Source organism: Mytilus trossulus, chromosome 5 (assembly GCF_036588685.1).
Source record: "Mytilus trossulus isolate FHL-02 chromosome 5, PNRI_Mtr1.1.1.hap1, whole genome shotgun sequence".
Classification (NCBI taxonomy): domain Eukaryota; kingdom Metazoa; phylum Mollusca; class Bivalvia; order Mytilida; family Mytilidae; genus Mytilus; species Mytilus trossulus.
Window position 1 is genome coordinate 73,680,051 of NC_086377.1, and position 21,423 is coordinate 73,701,473.

Consider the following 21,423-nt stretch of genomic DNA (forward strand, 5'->3'; position numbering starts at 1 on the left):
TTCCAGTTGTTTTCAAATGGGTCCCTTGACCATCAAAATTGTGAATTTTCTCCATATTGGGAATTTTTTTCCGCATAAATTCTATGATGAAATACTATTATTTTACTGTAAAAACGTAAATTGTATCAAGTTTCACCTGTTCCATAATGTGTGGATATACTATTTAATCATGAATGATCTATCAACATGTACATTGTACAATGATGTATTTTCAAAAATGCTCAGACAGACGGACTCAGTGGCAGATCCAGAAATGTTCATAAGTGGGGGCCCACTTACTGACCTAGTAGGGGACCCGCTCCAGTTAAGCTTCAGTGATTCCCTATACAAGCAACCAAATTTTTACCCAAAAAAGGGGGGGGGGCGGCCCCCTAAATCCCCCTCTCTGGGACTTTTGATTTGAGAGCAAGGCAGAAATATTGATTTATATTTTTTATAAACATATTATAGGTTCTGTTGAGAGATCTGAATTTACGAGATTGGCGCCCATTAAATTTATAAGTTTTACTCCCTGTTGATGTCCGCTTTCACGTGACACATTTTGACAAAAAGCCTCTATTATCGATATACTTTAACGAGATCAAATACTTCCATAGCATTTTCTTCAATTTAATTAAAGAAAATGCTATTGGAGTATTTGATCTCGTAAAAGCATATTTCATTTAAAGGTCTGCTTTTACGAGAAATAAGGTACTGACAAACGTCTCAGATAACCACATAATTATGATAACATACCTTATCTAAGCAATCTTTTGTTTACATCATTCTTATTCGGAATTTAAAACACTTTGAAGACAAATGGGGAAAATTGTAATTGCCTAAATCCATGAAATGCGTGACGGAAACAGTTCCAGAAAAAAAAATGTTTTTAAAAAAAATTCTTATTGGGAATTTATTTTCACACAATTGTTTGGGGCTGCTGGCGGAATTGAGGGCCGCTCAGCGGCCCTAAATTATATAGTAGAATCATCCCTGAGTATGATGAGATGGTAGTGGTGTCAGTAATGTAGGATTGGTGTTAGGTGTGTTGATGGAGTGTGATGAGATGGTAGTTGTATTAGTGGTATATGATTGATGTAGGGTGTGTTGGTAGAGTATCATGAGATGGTTGTTGTGTCAGTAGTGTGGGATTGGTGTTAGGTGTGTTGTTGGAGTATGATGAGATGGTAGTTGTGTCAGTAGTGTAGGATTGGTGTTAGGTGTGTTGGTGGAGTATGATGAGATGGTAGTTGTATCAGTAATGTAGGATTGGTGTTAGATGTGTTGGTAGAGTATAATGAGATGGTAGTTGTGTCAGTAATGTAGGATTGGTGTTAGGTGTGTTGGCGGAGTATGATGAGATAGTAGTTGTATCAGTAATGTAGGATTGGTGTTAGGTGTCTTGGTGGAGTATGATGAGATGGTAGTTGTGTCAGTAATGTAGGATTGGTGTTAAGTGTGTTGGTGATGTATGATGAGATGGTTGTTGAATCAGAAGTGTAGGATTGGTGTAGGGTGTGTTGGTAGAGTATGATGAGATGATAGTTGTGTCAGTAATGTAGGATTGGTGTTAGATGTGTTTGTAGAGTATGACATGGTAGTTGTGTCAGTAGTGTAGGATTAATGTAAGGTGTGTTGGCAGAGTATGATTAGATGGTAGTTGTGTCAGTAATGTAGGATTGGTGTAAGTTGAGTTGGTAGAGTATGATGAGATGGTAGTTGTGTCAGTAATGTAGGATTTGTGTTAGGTTTTTTGGTGGAGTATGATGAGATTGTAGTTGTGTCAGTAATGTAGGATTGGTGTAAGTTGAGTTGGTAGAGTATGATGAGATGGTAGTTGTGTCAGTAGTGTAGGATTGGTGTTAGGTGTGTTGGTGATGTATGATGAGATGGTAGTTGTGTCAGTAGTGTAGGATTGGTGTTAGGTGTGTTGGTGGAGTATGATGAGATGGTAGTTGTGTCAGTAGTGTAGGATTGGTGTTAGGTGTGTTGGTGGAGTGTGATGAGATGGTAGTTGTGTCAGTAGTGTAGGATTAGTGTACGGTGAATAGGCAAAGTATGATGAGATGGTAGTTGTGTCAGTAATGTAGGATTGGTGTAAGTTGAGTTGGTAAAGTATGATGAGATAGTAGTTGTGTCAGTAATGTAGGATTTGTGTTATGTTTTTTTGTGGAGTATGATGAGATGGTAGTTGTGTCAGTAATGTAGGAATTGTGTTAGGTTTTTTGGTAGAGTATGATGAGATGGTAGTTGTGTCAGTAGTGTAGGATTGGTGTTAGGTGTGTTGGTAGAGTATAATGAGATGGTAGTTGTGTCAGTAATGTAGGATTGGTGTTAGGTGTGTTGGCGGAGTATGATGAGATGGTAGTTGTATCAGTAATGTAGGATTGGTGTTAGGTGTTTTGGTGGAGTATGATGATATGGTAGTTGTGTCAGAAATGTAGGATTGGTGTTATGTGTGATGGTGATGTATGATGAGATTGTTGTTGTATCAGTAGTGTAGGATTGGTGTAGGGTGTGTTGGTAGAGTATGATGAGATGATAGTTGTGTCAGTAATGTAGGATTGGTGTTAGATGTGTTTGTAGAGTATGAGATGGTAGTTGTGTCAGTAGTGTAGGATTAGTGTAAGGTGTGTTGGCAGAGTATGATGAGATGGTAGTTGTGTCAGTAATGTAGGATTGGTGTTTGATGTGTTGGTAGAGTATGATGAGATGGTTGTAGTGTCAGTAATGTAGGATTGGTGTTAGGTGTGTTGGTGATGTGTGATGAGATGGTAGTTGTATCAGTAGTGTAGGATTGGTGTTAGGTGTGTTGGTGGAGTATAATGAGATGGTAGTTGTGTCAGTAGTGTAGGATTGGTGTTAGGTGTGTTGGTGGAGTGTGATGAAATGGTCATTATTGAACTTGACCTATATTTTGTCATCAGTAACAACATATAAAAATTTCAAAAGCTTTGGTTGAATGGTTCATGAGAAAATGCACGGACACCACTGGAAACACCATTTTTCAATCTTTCAAGAACCATAACTCCTGAACGGTAAAAGTCAAAATCGTCATAATTAAACTTGACCTCCATTTTGTCATCAGTAACAACATATTAAAATTTGGGAAGCTTTGGAAGAACAGTTCATGCGTAAATGCACGGACATGACTGGAAACTCCATTTTTCAATCTTTCAAGAACCATAACTCCTGAACGGTAAAAGTCAAAATCGCCATTATTGAACTTGACCTTCATTTAGTTGTCAGTAACAACATATTAAAATTTTAAAAGCTTTGGTTGAACGGTTCATGAGTTAATGCATGGACAACATTTGATTGCAGCCCGCCCACCCGATTGCCCAACCGCCCGCCCGCCGTACATCCCCAAATCAATAACCGACATTTTTGTCACAAAAATCCGGTTTAAAATGGCATTTTTGCACCAATGGCAGATAATTTGGAGCTTTATCAATAATATCTACATTTTAAAAGTCACCTGAGGCCAACAAGAATTGATTTTTTGGAATGATTCTTGTACCATAATAATAAAGTAATAACTACTTAAGGTAATAAATGAAATTTGTAATGAAAAATTATTGTTTAATTTTTTTCTGAAAATCTTATACCCGTGAGCCTCCTTAAGAAAACTGTGTTCATTCATTAAGTGTAATAACAAAAAGGTTAGTCCCTTCATGTAAAAGTAACGCACAGACTGATTTCTTCATATTTAGTTTAACCTGTTTATTATACAGGTATTTCATCATAAACTTAAAAGTTGTACTTTATTATATTTTATCTGCAGCTGTTTACCCTCAACTATCATGACTATTGTATTTGTATTTATATTGTAATTGTACTTTCTCTGTTGACTTGTATTTATTTTTTAGAGAATAAAATATCTATCTATCTAATAAGAATAAAACTGAATGTTACCTGTTTTGATTTCACCCAAGGACTGCATCCTTGATCTATTAAACATTTTGTTGTATCAATCTGTACATTCCCAGCAGCATAATGTAAAGCTGTTAGTCCATCCTATAACAATATATGTTAATGGTGTGTGATAACAAAATCATGAGAGGAGTCAAACAATTTACCAAATGTAAGAAATATAACATCGGGTAAGAAAATATCCAATTGTATTTGTGTATAAACTATTAAATGGTAGATTAAGATATAAATTCAATGCATATTTTCTGATTCAGTGAAACAAAACAAGTAAAAAAATAGTAAACTCTTAATTATATAAGTGTAACAAGTCAAATAATAGCAACCCTCACTTTATATAAGTCTCACAAGTATTTGTTGTCCATTTAACATGTATGATTAACAACATGATTTTATGTTGATTCAGTAGAATGATCAAATTTGAAAAAAAAACTTTTTTCAAGAAACATTCAAACGAGTTATATTTTCTGATTCAGTACGAAGAGACAAGAAAAATAAGACCCCACTTTATATCATTCTGTCAAGTATTTGTTATTTTTAAAAGATGTTTCACATAAGATTTATCTGACTAAAGAAGTTAACACAACTTTTTCTCATCAACTTCTCATTAAAATCAGATGTTTACAAAATGATTTTTCATCAGGAAACAAAATAAAACCTTAACTATCTGATTCAGTTCTGTGTTACGAATAAAATGAGACCCCACTTTATATAATTCTAACAAATATTTGTTGTCCATTAAACCTGTCTGTTTAACAACATGATTTTGTGTAGATTCTGTATAAAGTGATGTTTGGTCAGAGTAAGGTCATTATATCTATCATTACGTTGTCTGTAGCGTCTAACTGACTGCCGTGAGTGACCAGGCAATTCACCACCTCCGGGTGTCCGTACACAGCCGCCCACATTAATGGTGTCAATCCAATCTGTAATATCAACATATAACAGACATCAAAACTTGTGTCATAAACTGGACAATGTTGTGTAATAAATATAAACAAAATATATATCACATGAATCAGTGGTCAAAACTGAAGAAAATGACCAGTCACACTTTTATTTATATTCTACATAAACAACAAATAAACAACATGTTTTATTGTGAGATGTCAGAACTTCCATCAGAAATGTCCGGTTAAAAAAAAACTTTTTTCTAGAAACATAAACAATATTTATATCAATGGACTCAGCTGGACAAGACAATTAAAATGAGACCCCACTTTATATAATTCTATCAAATATGTGTTGTCCATTAAATCTGTCTGATTAACAATGATTACGTAGAATGATCAAAGTTAAAAAAAAAACTTTTTTTCAAGAAACATTAAAACGAGTTATATTTTCTGATTCAGTACGAAGAGACAAGAAAAATGAGAACCTACTTTATATAATTCTGTCAAGTATTTGTTATTTTTAAAAGATGTTTAACATTAGATCTGTAGAATTAATATTATCTAACTAAAGATGTTAACACAACTCGTTCTCATCAACTTCTCATTAAAATCAGATGTTAACAAAATAATTTTTTGTCAAGAAACAAAATAAAACCTTTACTATCTGATTCAGTTCTGTGTTACGAATAAAATGAGACCCCACTTTATATAATTCTAATAAATATTTGTTGTCCATTAAACCTGTCTGATTAATAACATGATTTTGTGTAGATTCTGTATAAAGTGATGTTTGGTCAGAGTAAGGTGATTATATCTATCATTACCAGGTCTGTAGTGTCTAACTGACTGCCGTGAGTGAAGAGGTAAGTCACGACCTCCAGGTGTCCGTCCCCAGCCGCCAACATTAATGGTGTCCATCCATACTGTAATATCAACATATAACAGACATCAAAACTTGTGTCATAAACTGGACAATGTTGTGTAATAAATATAAACAAAATATATATCACATGAATCAGTGGTCAAAACTGAATAAAATGACCAGTCACACTTGTATTTATATTCTACATAAACAACAAATAAACAACATGTTTTATTGTGAGATGTCAGAACTTCCATCAGAACTGTCAGGTTAAAAAAAACTTTTTTCTAGAAACATAAACAATATTTATATCAATGGACTCAGCTGGACAAGACAATTAAAATGAGACCCCACTTTATATAATTCTAATAAATATCTGTTGTCCATAAAACCTGTCTGATTAACAATGATTACATAGAATGATCAACAGTTTTTAAAAAAAATATTTTTTTCAAGAAACATCAAAACAAGTTATATTTTCTGATTCAGTGCGAAGAGACAAGAAAAATAAGACCCCACTTTATATAATTCTGTCAAATATTTGTTATTCTTAAAAGAGATTTTACATTAGATCTGTAGAATTAGTATTATCTAACTAAAGATGTTAACACAACTTGTTCTCATCAACTTCTCATTAAAATCAGATGTTAACAAAATAATTTTTCATCAGGAAACAAAATAAAACCTTAGCTATCTGATTCAGTTATGTGTTACGACAAAAATGTTACTAACAAATATGTGCTGTCCATTAAACTTGTCTGATTAACAGTATTTTGTGTTGATTCAAAATAATGATCAAAGCTTATAAAATATTTAGTGGTATTACCGTGTAAAATGTTGGGTGTCTACCAGCTGCTTCATATCATATGTGTTGTTGTGAGTATAAGGGTAATATACCAATGGTGTATGTTTGTGGTGAGTATATGGGGTAATACAGCAATGGTGTATGTTTGTGGTGAGTATAAGGGTAATATAAAAATGGTGTATGTTTGTGGTGAGTATCAGGGTTTTATAGCAATGGTGTATGTTTGTGGTGAGTATCAGGGTTTTATAGCAATGGTGTATGTTTGTGGTGAGTATCAGGGTTTTATAGCAATGGTGTATGTTTGTGGTAAGTATAAGGGTGATATAGCAATGGTGTATGTTTGTGGTGAGTATAAGGGTAATATAGCAATGGTGTATGTTTGTGGTGAGTATAAGGGTGATATAGCAATGGTGTATGTTTGTGGTGAGTATAAGGGTGATATAGCAATGGTGTATGTTTGTGGTAAGTATAAGGGTGATATAGCAATGGTGTATGTTTGTGGTGAGTATAAGGGTAATATAGCAATGGTGTATGTTTGTGGTGAGTATAAGGGTGATATAGCAATGGTGTATGTTTGTGGTGAGTATAAGGGAAATATAGCAATGGTGTATGTTTGTGGTGAGTATAAGGGTGATATAGCAATGGTGTATGTTTGTGGTAAGTATAAGGGTGATATAGCAATGGTGTATGTTTGTGGTGAGTATAAGGGTAAGATAGCAATGGTGTATGTTTGTGGTGAGTATAAGGGTGATATAGCAATGGTGTATGTTTGTGCTGAGTATAAGGGTAATATAACAATGGTGTATGTTTGTGGTGAGTATAAGGGTTATATAGCAATGGTGTATGTTTGTTGTGAGTATAAGGGTAATATAGCAATGGTGTATGTTTGTGGTGAGTTTAAGGGTAATATAGCAATGGTGTATGTTTGTGATGAGTATAAGGGTAATATAGCAATGGTGTATGTTTGTGATGAGTATAAGGGTAATATAGCAATGGTGTATGTTTGTGCTGAGTATAAGGGTAATATAGCAATGGTGTATGTTTGTGGTGAGTATAAGGGTTATATAGCAATGGTGTATGTTTGTTGTGAGTATAAGGGTAATATAGCAATGGTGTATGTTTGTGGTAAGTTTAAGGGTAATATAGCAATGGTGTATGTTTGTTGTGAGTATAAGGGTAATATAGCAATGGTGTATGTTTGTGGTAAGTTTAAGGGTAATATAGCAATGGTGTATGTTTGTGATGAGTATAAGGGTAATATAACAATGGTGTATGTTTGTGGTAAGTTTAAGGGTAATATAGCAATGGTGTATGTTTGTTGTGAGTATAAGGGTAATATAGCAATGGTGTATGTTTGTGGTAAGTTTAAGGGTAATATAGCAATGGTGTATGTTTGTGGTGAGTATAAGGGTAATATAGCAATGGTGTATGTTTGTGTTGAGTATAAGGGTAATATAGCAATGGTGTATGTTTGTGGTGAGTATAAGGGTAATATAGCAATGGTGTATGTTTGTGATGAGTATAAGGGTAATATAGCAATGGTGTATGTTTGTGGTGTGTATAAGGGTAATATAGCAATGGTGTATGTTTGTGATGAGTATAAGGGTAATATAGCAATGGTGTATGTTTGTGATGAGTATAAGGGTAATATAGCAATGGTGTATGTTTGTGATGAGTATAAGGGTAATATAGCAATGGTGTATGTTTGTGATGAGTATAAGGGTAATATAGCAATGGTGTATGTTTGTGGTGTGTATAAGGGTAATATAGCAATGGTGTATGTTTGTGATGTGTATAAGGGTAATATAGCAATGGTGTATGTTTGTGGTGTGTATAAGGGTAATATAGCAATGGTGTATGTTTGTGATGAGTATAAGGGTAATATAGCAATGGTGTATGTTTGTGATGAGTATAAGGGTAATATAGCAAAGGTGTATGTTTGTTGTGAGTATAAGGGTAATAGAGCAATGGTGTATGTGTGTGGTGAGTATAAAGGTAATATAGCAATGGTGTATGTTTGTGGTGTGTATAAGGGTAATATAGCAATGGTGTATGTTTGTGATGAGTATAAGGGTAATATAGCAATGGTGTATGTTTGTTGTGAGTATAAGGGTTATATAGCAATGGTGTATGTTTGTTGTGAGTGTAAGGGTAATATAGCAATGGTGTATGTTTGTGGTAAGTTTAAGGGTAATATAGAAATGGTGTATGTTTGTTGTGAGTATAAGGGTAATATAGCAATGGTGTATGTTTGTGGTAAGTTTAAGGGTAATATAGCAATGGTGTATGTTTGTGATGAGTATAAGGGTAATATAGCAATGGTGTATGTTTGTGGTGTGTATAAGGGTAATATAGCAATGGTGTATGTGTGTGATGTGTATAAGGGTAATATAGCAATGGTGTATGTTTGTGGTGTGTATAAGGGTAATATAGCAATGGTGTATGTTTGTGGTGTGTATAAGGGTAATATAGCAATGGTGTATGTTTGTGATGAGTATAAGGGTAATATAGCAATGGTGTATGTTTGTGATGAGTATAAGGGTAATATAGCAATGGTGTATGTTTGTGGTGAGTATAAGGGTAATATAGCAATGGTGTATGTTTGTGATGAGTATAAGGGTAATATAGCAATGGTGTATGTTTGTGGGGAGTATAAGGGTAATATAGCAATGGTGTATGTTTGTGTTGAGTATAAGGGTATTATAGCAATGGTGTATGTTTGTGGTGAGTATAAGGGTAATATAACAATGGTGTATGTTTGTGGTGAGTATAAGGGTAATATAGCAATGGTGAATGTTTGTGGTGAGTATAAGGGTAATATAGCAATGGTGTATGTTTGTGATGTGTATAAGGGTAATATAGCAATGGTGTATGTTTGTGATGAGTATAAGGGTAATATAGCAATGGTGTATGTTTGTGGTGAGTATAAGGGTAATATAGCAATGGTGTATGTTTGTGGTGAGTATAAGGGTAATGTAGCAATGGTGTATGTTTGTGGTGAGTATAAGGGTATTGTAGCAATGGTGTATGTTTGTGGTGAGTATAAGGGTAATATAGCAATGGTGTAAGTTTGTGGTGAGTATAAGGGTAATGTAGCAATGGTGTATGTTTGTGGTGAGTATCAGGGTGATGTAGCAATGGTGTATGTTTGTGGTGAGTATAAGGGTAATATAGCAATGGTGTATGTTTGTGATGAGTATAAGGGTAATATAGCAATGGTGTATGTTTGTGATGAGTATAAGGGTAATGTAGCAATGGTGTATGTTTGTGGTGAGTATAAGGGTAATATAGCAATGGTGTATGTTTGTGGTGAGTATAAGGGTAATATAGCAATGGTGTATGTTTGTGGTGAGTATAAGGGTAATATAGCAATGGTGTATGTTTGTGGTGAGTATAAGGGTAATATAGCAATGGTGTATGTTTGTGGTGAGTATAAGGGTAATATAGCAATGGTGTATGTTTGTGGTGAGTATAAGTGAAAAACTGCAATAAGCCATGTTTGTATTTTTTTCAAGTTTGCATTGCCTATAAGTGTGATCTGTAACTTGTTTGTGATGAGTGTAATAATGTCATTGCTAAGTCACATGTTGGTGTTGAGTATAAGAGTGTCACTGCTACGTCACATGTTGGTGTTGACTATAAGAGTGTCATTGCTATGTCACATGTTAGTGTTGACTATAAGAGTGTCACTGCTACGTCCCATGCTGGTGTTGAGTATAAGAGTGTCATTGCTATGTCACATGTTGGTGTTGAGGTAAAGGGTGTCATTGATGTGTCACAAGCTGGTGTTAAGGTAAAGAGTGTCATTGTTATGTCACATGTTGGTGTTGAGTATAAGAATGTCATTGCTATGTCACATGTTGGTGTTGAGGTAAAGAGTGTCATTGTTATGTCACATGTTGGTGTTGAGTATAAGCATGTCATTGCTATGTCACATGTTGGTGTTGAGTATAAGAGTGTCATTGTTATGTCACATGTTGGTGTTGAGTATAAGCGTGTCATTGTTATGTCACATGTTGGTGTTGAGTATAAGCTTGTCATTGTTATGTCACATGTTGGTGTTGAGTATAAGCTTGTCATTGTTATGTCACATGTTGGTGTTGAGTATAAGCGTGTCATTGTTATGTCACATGTTGGTGTTGAGTATAAGCTTGTCATTGTTATGTCATATGTTGGTGTTGACTATAAAAGTGTCATTGCTATGTCACATGTTGGTGTTGACTATAAGAGTGTCATTGCTATGTCACATGTTGGTGTTGACTATAAGAGTGTCATTGCTATGTCACATGTTGGTGTTGAGTATAAGAGTGTCATTGCTATGTCACATGTTGGTGTTGACTATAAGAATGTCATTGTTATGTCACATGTTGGTGTTGACTATAAGAGTGTCATTGCTATGTCACATGTTGGTGTTGAGGTAAAGAGTGCCATTGCTATGTCACATGTTGGTGTTGAGTATAAGCTTGTCATTGCTATGTCACATGTTGGTGTTGACTATAAGAGTGTCATTGCTACGTCACATGTTGGTGTTGAGTATAAGCTTGTCATTGCTATGTCACATGTTGGTGTTGACTATAAGAGTGTCATTGTTATGTCACATGTTGGTGTTGAGTATAAGCGTGTCATTGTTATGTCACATGTTGGTGTTGAGTATAAGCTTGTCATTGTTATGTCACATGTTGGTGTTGAGTATAAGCGTGTCATTGTTATGTCACATGTTGGTGTTGAGTATAAGCTTGTCATTGTTATGTCACATGTTGGTGTTGAGTATAAGAGTGTCATTGCTATGTCACATGTTGGTAATGAGTATAAGAGTGTCATTGTTATGTCACATGTTGGTGTTGAGTATAAGCGTGTCATTGTTATGTCACATGTTGGTGTTGAGTATAAGCGTGTCATTGTTATGTCACATGTTGGTGTTGAATATAAGAATGTCATTGCTATGTCACATGTTGGTGTTGAGGTAAACAGTGTCATTGCTATGTCACATGTTGATGTTGAGTATAAGAATGTCATTGTTATGTCACATGTTGGTGTTGAGTATAAAAATGTCATTGCTATGTCACATGTTGGTGTTGAGTATAAGAGTGTCATTGCTATGTAACATGTTGGTGTTGAGTATAAGAGTGTCATTGTTATGTCACATGTTGGTGTTGACTATAAGAGTAGCATTGCCATGTCAACTGTTGGTGTTGAGGTAAAGAGTGTCATTGCTATGTCACATGTTGGTGTTGAGTAATTGCCATGTCAACTGTTGGTGTTGAGGTAAAGAATGGCATTGCTATGTCACATGTTGGTGTTGAGTATAAGAATGTCATTGTTATGTAACATGTTGGTGTTGACTATTTGAGTGTCATTGCTACGTCACATGTTGGTGTTGAGTATAAGAGTGTCATTGTTATGTCACATGTTGGTGTTGACTATAAGAGTGTCATTGCTACGTCACATGTTGGTGTTGAGTATAAGAGTGTCATTGTTATGTCACATGTTGGTGTTGACTATAAGAGTGTCATTGCTATGTCACATGTTGGTGTTGAGGTAAAAAGTGTCATTGCTATGTCACATGTTGGTGTTGAGTATAAGAATGTCATTGTTACGTCACATATTGGTGTTGAGTATAAGAGTGTCATTGCCACGTCACATGTTGGTGTTGAGTATAAGAATGTCATTGTTACGTCACATATTGGTGTTGAGTATAAGAATGTCATTGCTATGTCACATGTTGATGTTGACTATAAGAATGTCATTGCTATGTCACATGTTGGTGTTGACTATAAGAATGTCATTGCTATGTCACATGTTGGTGTTGACTATAAGAGTGTAATTGCTATGTCACATGTTGGTGTTGACTATAAGAGTGTCATTGCTATGTCACATGTTGGTGTTGACTATAAGAATGTCATTGCTATGTCACATGTTGGTGTTGACTATAAGAGTGTCATTGTTATGTCACATGTTGGTGTTGACTATAAGAATGTCATTGCTATGTCACATGTTGGTGTTGACTATAAGAGTGTCATTGCTATGTCACATGTTGGTGTTGACTATAAGAATGTCATTGCTATGTCACATGTTGGTGTTGACTATAAGAATGTCATTGCTATGTCACATGTTGGTGTTGACTATAAGAGTGTAATTGCTATGTCACATGTTGGTGTTGACTATAAGAGTGTCATTGTTATGTCACATGTTGGTGTTGACTATAAGAGTGTCATTGCTATGCCACATGCTGGTGTTGAGTATAAGAGTGTAATTGCTATGTCACATGTTGGTGTTGAGTATAAGAATGTCATTGCTATGTCACATGTTGGTGTTGAGGTAAACAGTGTCATTGCTATGTCACATGTTGATGTTGAGTATAAGAATGTCATTGTTATGTCACATGTTGGTGTTGAGTATAAGAATGTCATTGCTATGTCACATGTTGGTGTTGAGTATAAGAGTGTCATTGTTATGTCACATGTTGGTGTTGAGTATAAGAGTGTCATTGCTATGTCACCTGTTGGTGTTGAGTAAAAGAATGTCATTGTTATGTCACATGTTGGTGTTGAGTATAAGAATGTCATTGTTATGTCACATGTTGGTGTTGAGTATAAGAATGTCATTGCTATGTCATATGTTGGTGTTGAGTATAAGAGTGTCATTGTTATGTCACATGTTGGTGTTGAGTATAAGAGTGTCATTGCTATGTCACATGTTGGTGTTGAGTAAAAGAATGTCATTGTTATGTCACATGTTAGTGTTGAGTATAAGAATGTCATTGCTACGTCACATGTTGGTGTTGAGTATAAGAGTGTCATTGCTATGTCACATGTTGGTGTTAAGTATAAGAATGTCATTGCTACGTCACATGTTGGTGTTGAGTATAAGAATGTCATTGTTATGTCACATGTTGGTGTTGAGTATAAGAATGTCATTGTTATGTCACATGTTGGTGTTGAGGTAAACAGTGTCATTGCTATGTCACATGTTGATGTTGAGTATAAGAATGTCATTGTTATGTCACATGTTGGTGTTGACTATAAGAGTGTCATTGCTATGTCACATGTTGATGTTGAGTATAAGAATGTCATTGTTATGTCACATGTTGGTGTTGACTATAAGAGTGTCATTGCTATGTCACATGTTGGTGTTTAGTATAAGAGTGTCATTGCTATGTCACATGTTGGTGTTGAGTATAAGAGTGTCATTGCTATGTCACATGTTGGTGTTGAGTATAAGAATGTCATTGATATGTCACATGTTGGTGTTGAGGTAAAGAGTGTCATTGTTATGTCACATGTTGGTGTTGACTATAAGAGTGTCATTGCTATGTCACATGTTGGTGTTGAGTATAAGAATGTCATTGCTATGTCACATGTTGGTGTTGAGTATAAGAGTGTCATTGCCATGTCAACTGTTGGTTTTGAGGTCAAGAGTGTCATTGCTATGTCACATGTTGGTGTTGAGTAATTGCCAAGTCAACTGTTGGTTTTGAGGTAAAGAATGTTATTGCTATGTCATATGTTGGTGCTGACTATAAGAGTGTCATTGATATGTCACATGTTGGTGTTGAGGTAAAGAGTGTCATTGATATGTCACATGTTGGTGTTGAGTATAAGAATGTCATTGCTATGTCACATGTTGGTATTGAGGTAAAGAGTGTCATTGCTATGTCATATGTTGGTGTTGAATATAAGAGTGTCATTGTTATGTCACATGTTGGTGTTGAGTATAATAATGTCATTGCTATGTCACATGTTAGTGTTGAGGTAAAGAGTATCATTGCTATGTCACATGTTGGTGTTGAGTATAAGAGTGTCATTGTTATGTCACATGTTGGTGTTGAGTATAAGAGTGTCATTGCTATGTCACATGCTGGTGTTGACTTTAAGAGGGTCATTGCCATGTCACATGTTGGTGTTGAGGTAAAGAGTGTCATTGCTATGTCACATGTTGGTGTTGTCTATAAGAGTGTCATTGCGATGTCACATGTTAGTGTTGAGTATAAGAATGTCATTGCTAAGTCACATGTTGATGTTGAGGTAAACAGTGTCATTGCTATGTCACATGTTGATGTTGAGTATAAGAATGTCATTGTTATGTCACATGTTGGTGTTGAGTATAAGAATGTCATTGCTATGTCACATGTTGGTGTTGAGTATAAGAGTGTCATTGCTATGTAACATGTTGGTGTTGAGTATAAGAGTGTCATTGTTATGTCACATGTTGGTGTTGACTATAAGAATGTCATTGCTATGTCACATGTTGATGTTGAGGTAAACAGTGTCATTGCTATGTCACATGTTGATGTTGAGTATAAGAATGTCATTGTTATGTCACATGTTGGTGTTGAGTATAAGAATGTCATTGCTATGTCACATGTTGGTGTTGAGTATAAGAGTGTCATTGCTATGTAACATGTTGGTGTTGAGTATAAGAGTGTCATTGTTATGTCACATGTTGGTGTTGAGTATAAGAGTAGCATTGCCATGTCAACTGTTGGTGTTGAGGTAAAGAGTGTCATTGCTATGTCACATGTTGGTGTTGAGTAATTGCCATGTCAACTGTTGGTGTTGAGGTAAAGAATGGCATTGCTATGTCACATGTTGGTGTTGAGTATAAGAATGTCATTGTTATGTAACATGTTGGTGTTGACTATTTGAGTGTCATTGCTACGTCACATGTTGGTGTTGAGTATAAGAGTGTCATTGTTATGTCACATGTTTGTGTTGACTATAAGAGTGTCATTGCTACGTCACATGTTGGTGTTGAGTATAAGAGTGTCATTGTTATGTCACATGTTGGTGTTGACTATAAGAGTGTCATTGCTATGTCACATGTTGGTGTTGAGGTAAAGAGTGTCATTGCTCTGTCACATGTTGGTGTTGAGTATAAGAGTGTCATTGCTAAGTGTCATGTTAGTGTTGACTATAAGAGTGTTATGTAACATGTTGGTGTTGACTATTTGAGTGTCATTGCTACGTCACATGTTGGTGTTGAGTATAAGAGTGTCATTGTTATGTCACATGTTGGTGTTGAGTATAAGCTTGTCATTGCTATGTCACATGTTGGTGTTGAGTATAAGAGTGTCATTGTTATGTCACATGTTGGTGTTGAGTATAAGAGTGTCATTGCCATGTCACATGTTGGTGTTGAGGTGAAAAGTGTCATTGCTATGTCACATGTTGGTGTTGAGTATAAGAATGTCATTGCTACGTCACATGTTGGTGTTGAGTATAAGAGTGTCAATGCTATGTAACATGTTGGTGTTGAGTATAAGAGTGTCATTGTTATGTCACATGTTGGTGTTGAGTATAAGAGTGTCATTGCCATGTCAACTGTTGGTTTTGAGGTAAAGAGTGTCATTGCTATGTCACATGTTGGTGTTGAGTAATTGCCATGTCAACTGTTGGTGTTGAGGTAAAGAATGTCATTGCTATGTCATATGTTGGTTTTGAGTATAAGAATGTCATTGCTATGTCACATGTTGGTGTTGAGTATAAGAATGTCATTGCTATGTCACATGTTGGTGTTGAGGTAAAGAGTGTCATTGCTATGTCATATGTTGGTGTTGAATATAAGAGTGTCATTGTTATGTCACATGTTGGTGTTGAGTATAATAATGTCATTGCTATGTCACATGTTAGTGTTGAGGTAAAGAGTATCATTGCTATGTCACATGTTGGTGTTGAGTATAAGAGTGTCATTGTTATGTCACATGTTGGTGTTGAGTATAAGAATGTCATTGCTATGTCGCATGCTGGTGTTGACTTTAAGAGGGTCATTGCCATGTCACATGTTGGTGTTGAGGTAAAGAGTGTCATTGCTATGTCACATGTTGGTGTTGTCTATAAGAGTGTCATTGCGATGTCACATGTTAGTGTTGACTATAAGAGTGTCATTGCTAAGTGACATGTTGATGTTGAGTATAAGAGTGTCATTGCTATGTCACATGTTGGTGTTGAGTTTAAGAGTGACACCATGTAGGTGTCACATGTCATGTTCAGTACAAGAGTGGTAAAGCAATGTTGTATGATCAGGTGTCACATGTCATGTTCAGTACAAGAGTGGTAAATGAAAGTTGTATGATCAGATGGCACAAGTCATGTTCAGTACTGGAGTGTTAAATGCATGGTGTATGATCAGGGGTCACAGGTCATGTTCAGTACAGGAGTGATTAATGAATGTTGTATAATCAGGTGTTACATATCATGTTTAGTACTGTAGGGATGAATGTATGTGGTATGATCTGGTGTTACATATCATGTTTAGTACTGGAATGGTAAATGCATGGTGTATGATCAGGTGTCACATGTCATGTTCTGTACAGGAGTGGTAAATGCATGTTGTATGATCAGGTGTCACATGTCATGTTCAGTACTGGAGTGGTAAATGTATGTTGTATAATCAGGTGTTACATGTCATGTTCAGTACAATAGTGGTACATGCATGTTGTATGATCAGGTGTCACATGTCATGTTTTGTACTGGAGTGGTAAATGAATGTTGTATAATCAGGTGTCACATGTCATGTTCTGCACAGGAGTGGTAAATGCATGTTGTATGATCAGGTGTCACATGTCATGTTCAGTACTGGAGTGGTAAATGTATGTTGTATAATTAGGTGTCACATGTCATGTTCAATACAATAGTGGTACATGCATGTTGTATGATCAGGTGTCACATGTCATGTTTAGTACTGGAGTGATAAATGTATGTTGTATAATCAGGTGTCACGTGTCATGTTCAGTACAATAGTAGTAAATGCATGTTGTATGATCAGGTGTCACATGTCATGTTCAGTTTTGGAGTGGTAAATGCATGTTGTAAGATCAGGTGTCACATGTCATGTTCAGTAAAGGAGTGATAAATGAATGTTGTATAATCAGGTGTTACAAGTCATGTTCAGTACAATAGTGGTACATGCATGTTGTATGATCAGGTGTCACATGTCATGTTTAGTACTGGAGTGATAAATGTATGTTGTATAATCAGGTGTCACGTGTCATGTTCAGTACAATAGTAGTAAATGCATTTTGTATGATCAGGTGTCACATGTCATGTTCAGTTTTGGAGTGGTAAATGCATGTTGTAAGATCAGGTGTCACATGTCATGTTCAGTACAGGAGTGATAAATGAATGTTGTATAGTCAGGTGTCACATGTCATGTTCTGCACAGGAGTGGTAAATGCATGTTGTATGATCAGGTGTCACATGTCATGTTCAGTACAGGAGTGATAAATGAATGTTGTATAATCAGGTGTTACAAGTCATGTTCAGTACAATAGTGGTACATGCATGTTGTATGATCAGGTGCCACATGTCATGTTCTGTACAGGAGTGGTAAATGCATGTTGTATGATCAGGTGTCACATGTCATGTTCTGTACAGGAGTGGTAAATGCATGTTGTAGGATCAGGTGTCATATGTCATGTTCAGTATAAGAGTGGTAAATGCAGGTTGTATGATCAGGTGTCACATGTCATATTCAGTACAGGAGAGGTAAATGTATGTGGTTTGATCAGGGGTCACATGTCATGTCCAGTTCAAGCGTGGTAAATGCAGGTTTTATGATCAGGTGTCACATGTAATGTTCAGTACAGAAGTGGTTAATGAATGTTGTACAATCAGGGGTAACATGTCATGTTTAGAACAGGAGTGGTCAATGAAAGTTTTATGGTCAGGTGTCATGTCTCAAGTCATGGTCATGCAAGATTTTTTTGGAACCAAAGTAATGTTTTTTGTGTAGAATACTATGTTACGTGTAATAAAGTAAATCAATATTTCAATTGTATACAGTTTAGAAGTATCAGACATACAAACTGGAGTGATATTCATCAGTGTAATAAAGTTAATCACAATATATCATAATACTATGTTTCTTAATATTTTGAAGACAAGAGTATTTGCAATAAATAGATTGTACACTGAATCACTAACACTAACAAGGGCAGTGTTTAACTGATCCACATTATGTGTACTATATATAATAAATATCTGTAAATGTGTTAAACATTTTACTTTATCTCTACATTCCAAGTTAGCTCTGTTCTTTACACATAATTCTACCTCTTTTATATCCCCATACTCTGCAGCTGTAAGAAGTTTCTGTAAGCAAAACAAAGCTTTTACATTTTCCTCTAGAACATACAAATGTATCATAAATGTAATAATTGAATTTAACAAGCTACATTTTTACAGTTTCAACAGTTTATACCAAATACAGTGATTACCAAGAAGGAGTGAAATGTTGTGTATAAATTCAGTTTTTTTTTAGAAAAGTCTGTAGACAATTGTATTATGCATCAGTTTTGAGATCAGCCTAAGTTTTTGTTGAGGTTTGTGTTGCTCGATATTTACTTTTTTATGTAATGTTTTGAATATAAAAAGAAATTGTGGTATGATTGCCAATGAGTCAATTCTACAAAATAGACAAAATGACACAGAAAATAACAACTATAGGTCACTGTACAGCCTTCAACAATGATCAAAGCCCATATGGCATAGTCAGCTATAAACAGTCAGAGCTCAGACATAAATAAGTCTGAATCTGCTTTTGACTCATAATGGTCTAAATTTGTAAGTTTTAGGATTTGTCTCCCTTTAATGTAAGACAAAATATGACTTGAATAAGTCAAATATTGTTAAGCAAGAAATAATCGACCAGAATCAAAAAGTTCCAAATATCGACTCCTACAAGTCGATAAGTTATCAAAATTAGTTAACTTCAAGACCCACGCATATTTATAAAAAGGTCATGCATCTAAATCAAATAAAGACAACATTGAAAGACAATGCTTTTTCTTCTTAAGAAAAATATGAATGCGAGTCTAAAAAATCAGAGATAATGTTAATTAACCTTACAATGCAACCACCTGGAATCACACTTAATGAGGTAAAACATCTGTGTTTAGTAAGGATGGTCAATTAGATAATTAAATATAGATAACTCAAGTCGTTGTGAACTCTCATACAGGTTTTTGCTGTCATAGGTGGTGTAGTTTGGCCACAAAGTAACATTAAGTTTTTTCACCAACATAAATAGACCTAAACAAGTCTGTCGTTTTCTGACTTAGATAAGTCTAAAATTGAACTACATTTTTAAAATAAATACATGTTTCGACTTATTTTTTAGTCAAAAACAAAAATCGACTTGTTTATGTCTGAGCTCTGACTGATAAATGGCACTGAAATGACTAATGTAGACCGTTGAATTTTGATTGTTTTTCATTTTGTTCCATGGCGTTGTCAGATTTTCTTCGACATAAAGAGTTGTGAATGTCCTACAATATCTTATGTTTCTTTTTTTTTGTCTCCTGGAATTTTGTATATTGAAATTCTGTTCACTGTAGTCATTTTGATTTCTCCTGTTCTCCCCCTGAGAATACTGCACACCTGTATCTTTATAACATAGGTCACATGACATAGGTCACATGACACTGACTGACTCTGAGAATATTACACACCTGTATCTTTATGTACATTTTATAGACAACATAAGTCACATGACATATGTCACATGACTGACTGACTGAGAATACTGCATGCCTGTTTCTTTATGTACAGTTTGTAGACAACATAGATCACATGACACATTTTATAGGTCACATGACACTGACTGACTCTGAGAATACTACACACCTGTATCTTTATGTACAGTTTATAGACAACATGGGACACATGGCATAGGTCACATGACAATGACTTTTAAGAAGAAAAACTTACCTCATCCCAACTTGCCATTATATCCTGTAAAAGAAAATGAAATCATTGTATATTTATAGAAATAAGGAGATATGATTACCAATGAGACAACTATGAACTTAAGTTCAAATGAAGTGGATGTAAGCAATTATAGGCAACGGTACGGCCTTCAACAATAAGAACAAGAGGCTGTCAAGTGACAGCAAACCAGATTTTCCTGCATAGGTCCAGGGATGATTTCAGGTGTTTTCAAATGGGTCCCTTGAACATCAAATTGGGAATTTTTATCCCAATTGGGATTTTTTTATGCATACAATCTAAGAAAAAATAATATCCTTTTCTTGTAAAAACGGAAATGTATATTTTAAAGTTTCACCATGTACACTGATTAAAGAAGTTATTGGATTCAGACCAGGGAAGTTGTAATACATGATCATCATTGCACATGATGCACTATCATCTTAACTTTGGTAAACGAGGCCTATTACAAAAACATATATACCAGCAAACATAAACCTATGGCAAGCAGTTTGGCTATTGATTCGAATTTCAAATTATCTCATAATATATAAGATATATTATATCATATATAAGATTTTTATAAGATATCTTTTATAATATATAAGATATCTCATTCAATATATAAAATAACTTATATTATTTCATTTTTAAAAGCTATCTTATATACTATATCATATATCATATATTATATGATATTTCTTATATTATATGAGATATCATATATATTTAATAAGATATCTAATAAAGTTTAAAAACTTTAATAGATATCTTATATACTTCATAATATATCTTATATACTTTATAAGATATCTTATATACTTTATAAGATATCTTATATACTTTATAAGATATCTTATACACTTTATAAGATACATGTATCTTATTACTTTATAAGATATATCTTATATACTTTATACTTAGATGTCTTATATACAAATAATAAGATATATTATATACTTATAAGATATCTTATATACTTTATAAGATATGCTATATTCTTTATAATATATCTTATATACTTTATAAGATATCTTATATACTTTATAAGATATGTTATATACTTTATAAGTTATCTTATATACTTTATACTTATATAGATATCTTATATACTTTATAAGTTATCTTCTAAAATTTATAAGATATCTCATAAAGACTATGAAGTATCTTATATTTTTATATAAGATATCTTGTATAGTTTATTGGATATCATATTACGAAAATTATATAAGATATCTTATAAATTATATG

The 21,423-nt window shown here is 34.5% G+C and overlaps 1 protein-coding gene across 1 annotated transcript in view; it reads right to left on the reverse strand.

The window, feature by feature from the left end:
• Window positions 1–20,193, reverse strand: part of LOC134718290 (uncharacterized) — a 76,990-nt gene extending 56,797 nt beyond the window's left edge. The window contains exons 1-5 of the mRNA XM_063580784.1: window positions 20,176–20,193; window positions 18,387–18,558; window positions 5,627–5,725; window positions 4,756–4,835; window positions 3,895–3,996 (exon numbers count right to left, since the gene is read on the reverse strand). Coding sequence (XP_063436854.1) covers window positions 3,895–3,996; window positions 4,756–4,835; window positions 5,627–5,725; window positions 18,387–18,558; window positions 20,176–20,193 — 471 coding nt within the window. The remainder of the gene's footprint in view (window positions 1–3,894; window positions 3,997–4,755; window positions 4,836–5,626; window positions 5,726–18,386; window positions 18,559–20,175) is intronic.
• Window positions 20,194–21,423: the final 1,230 nt, after the last annotated feature.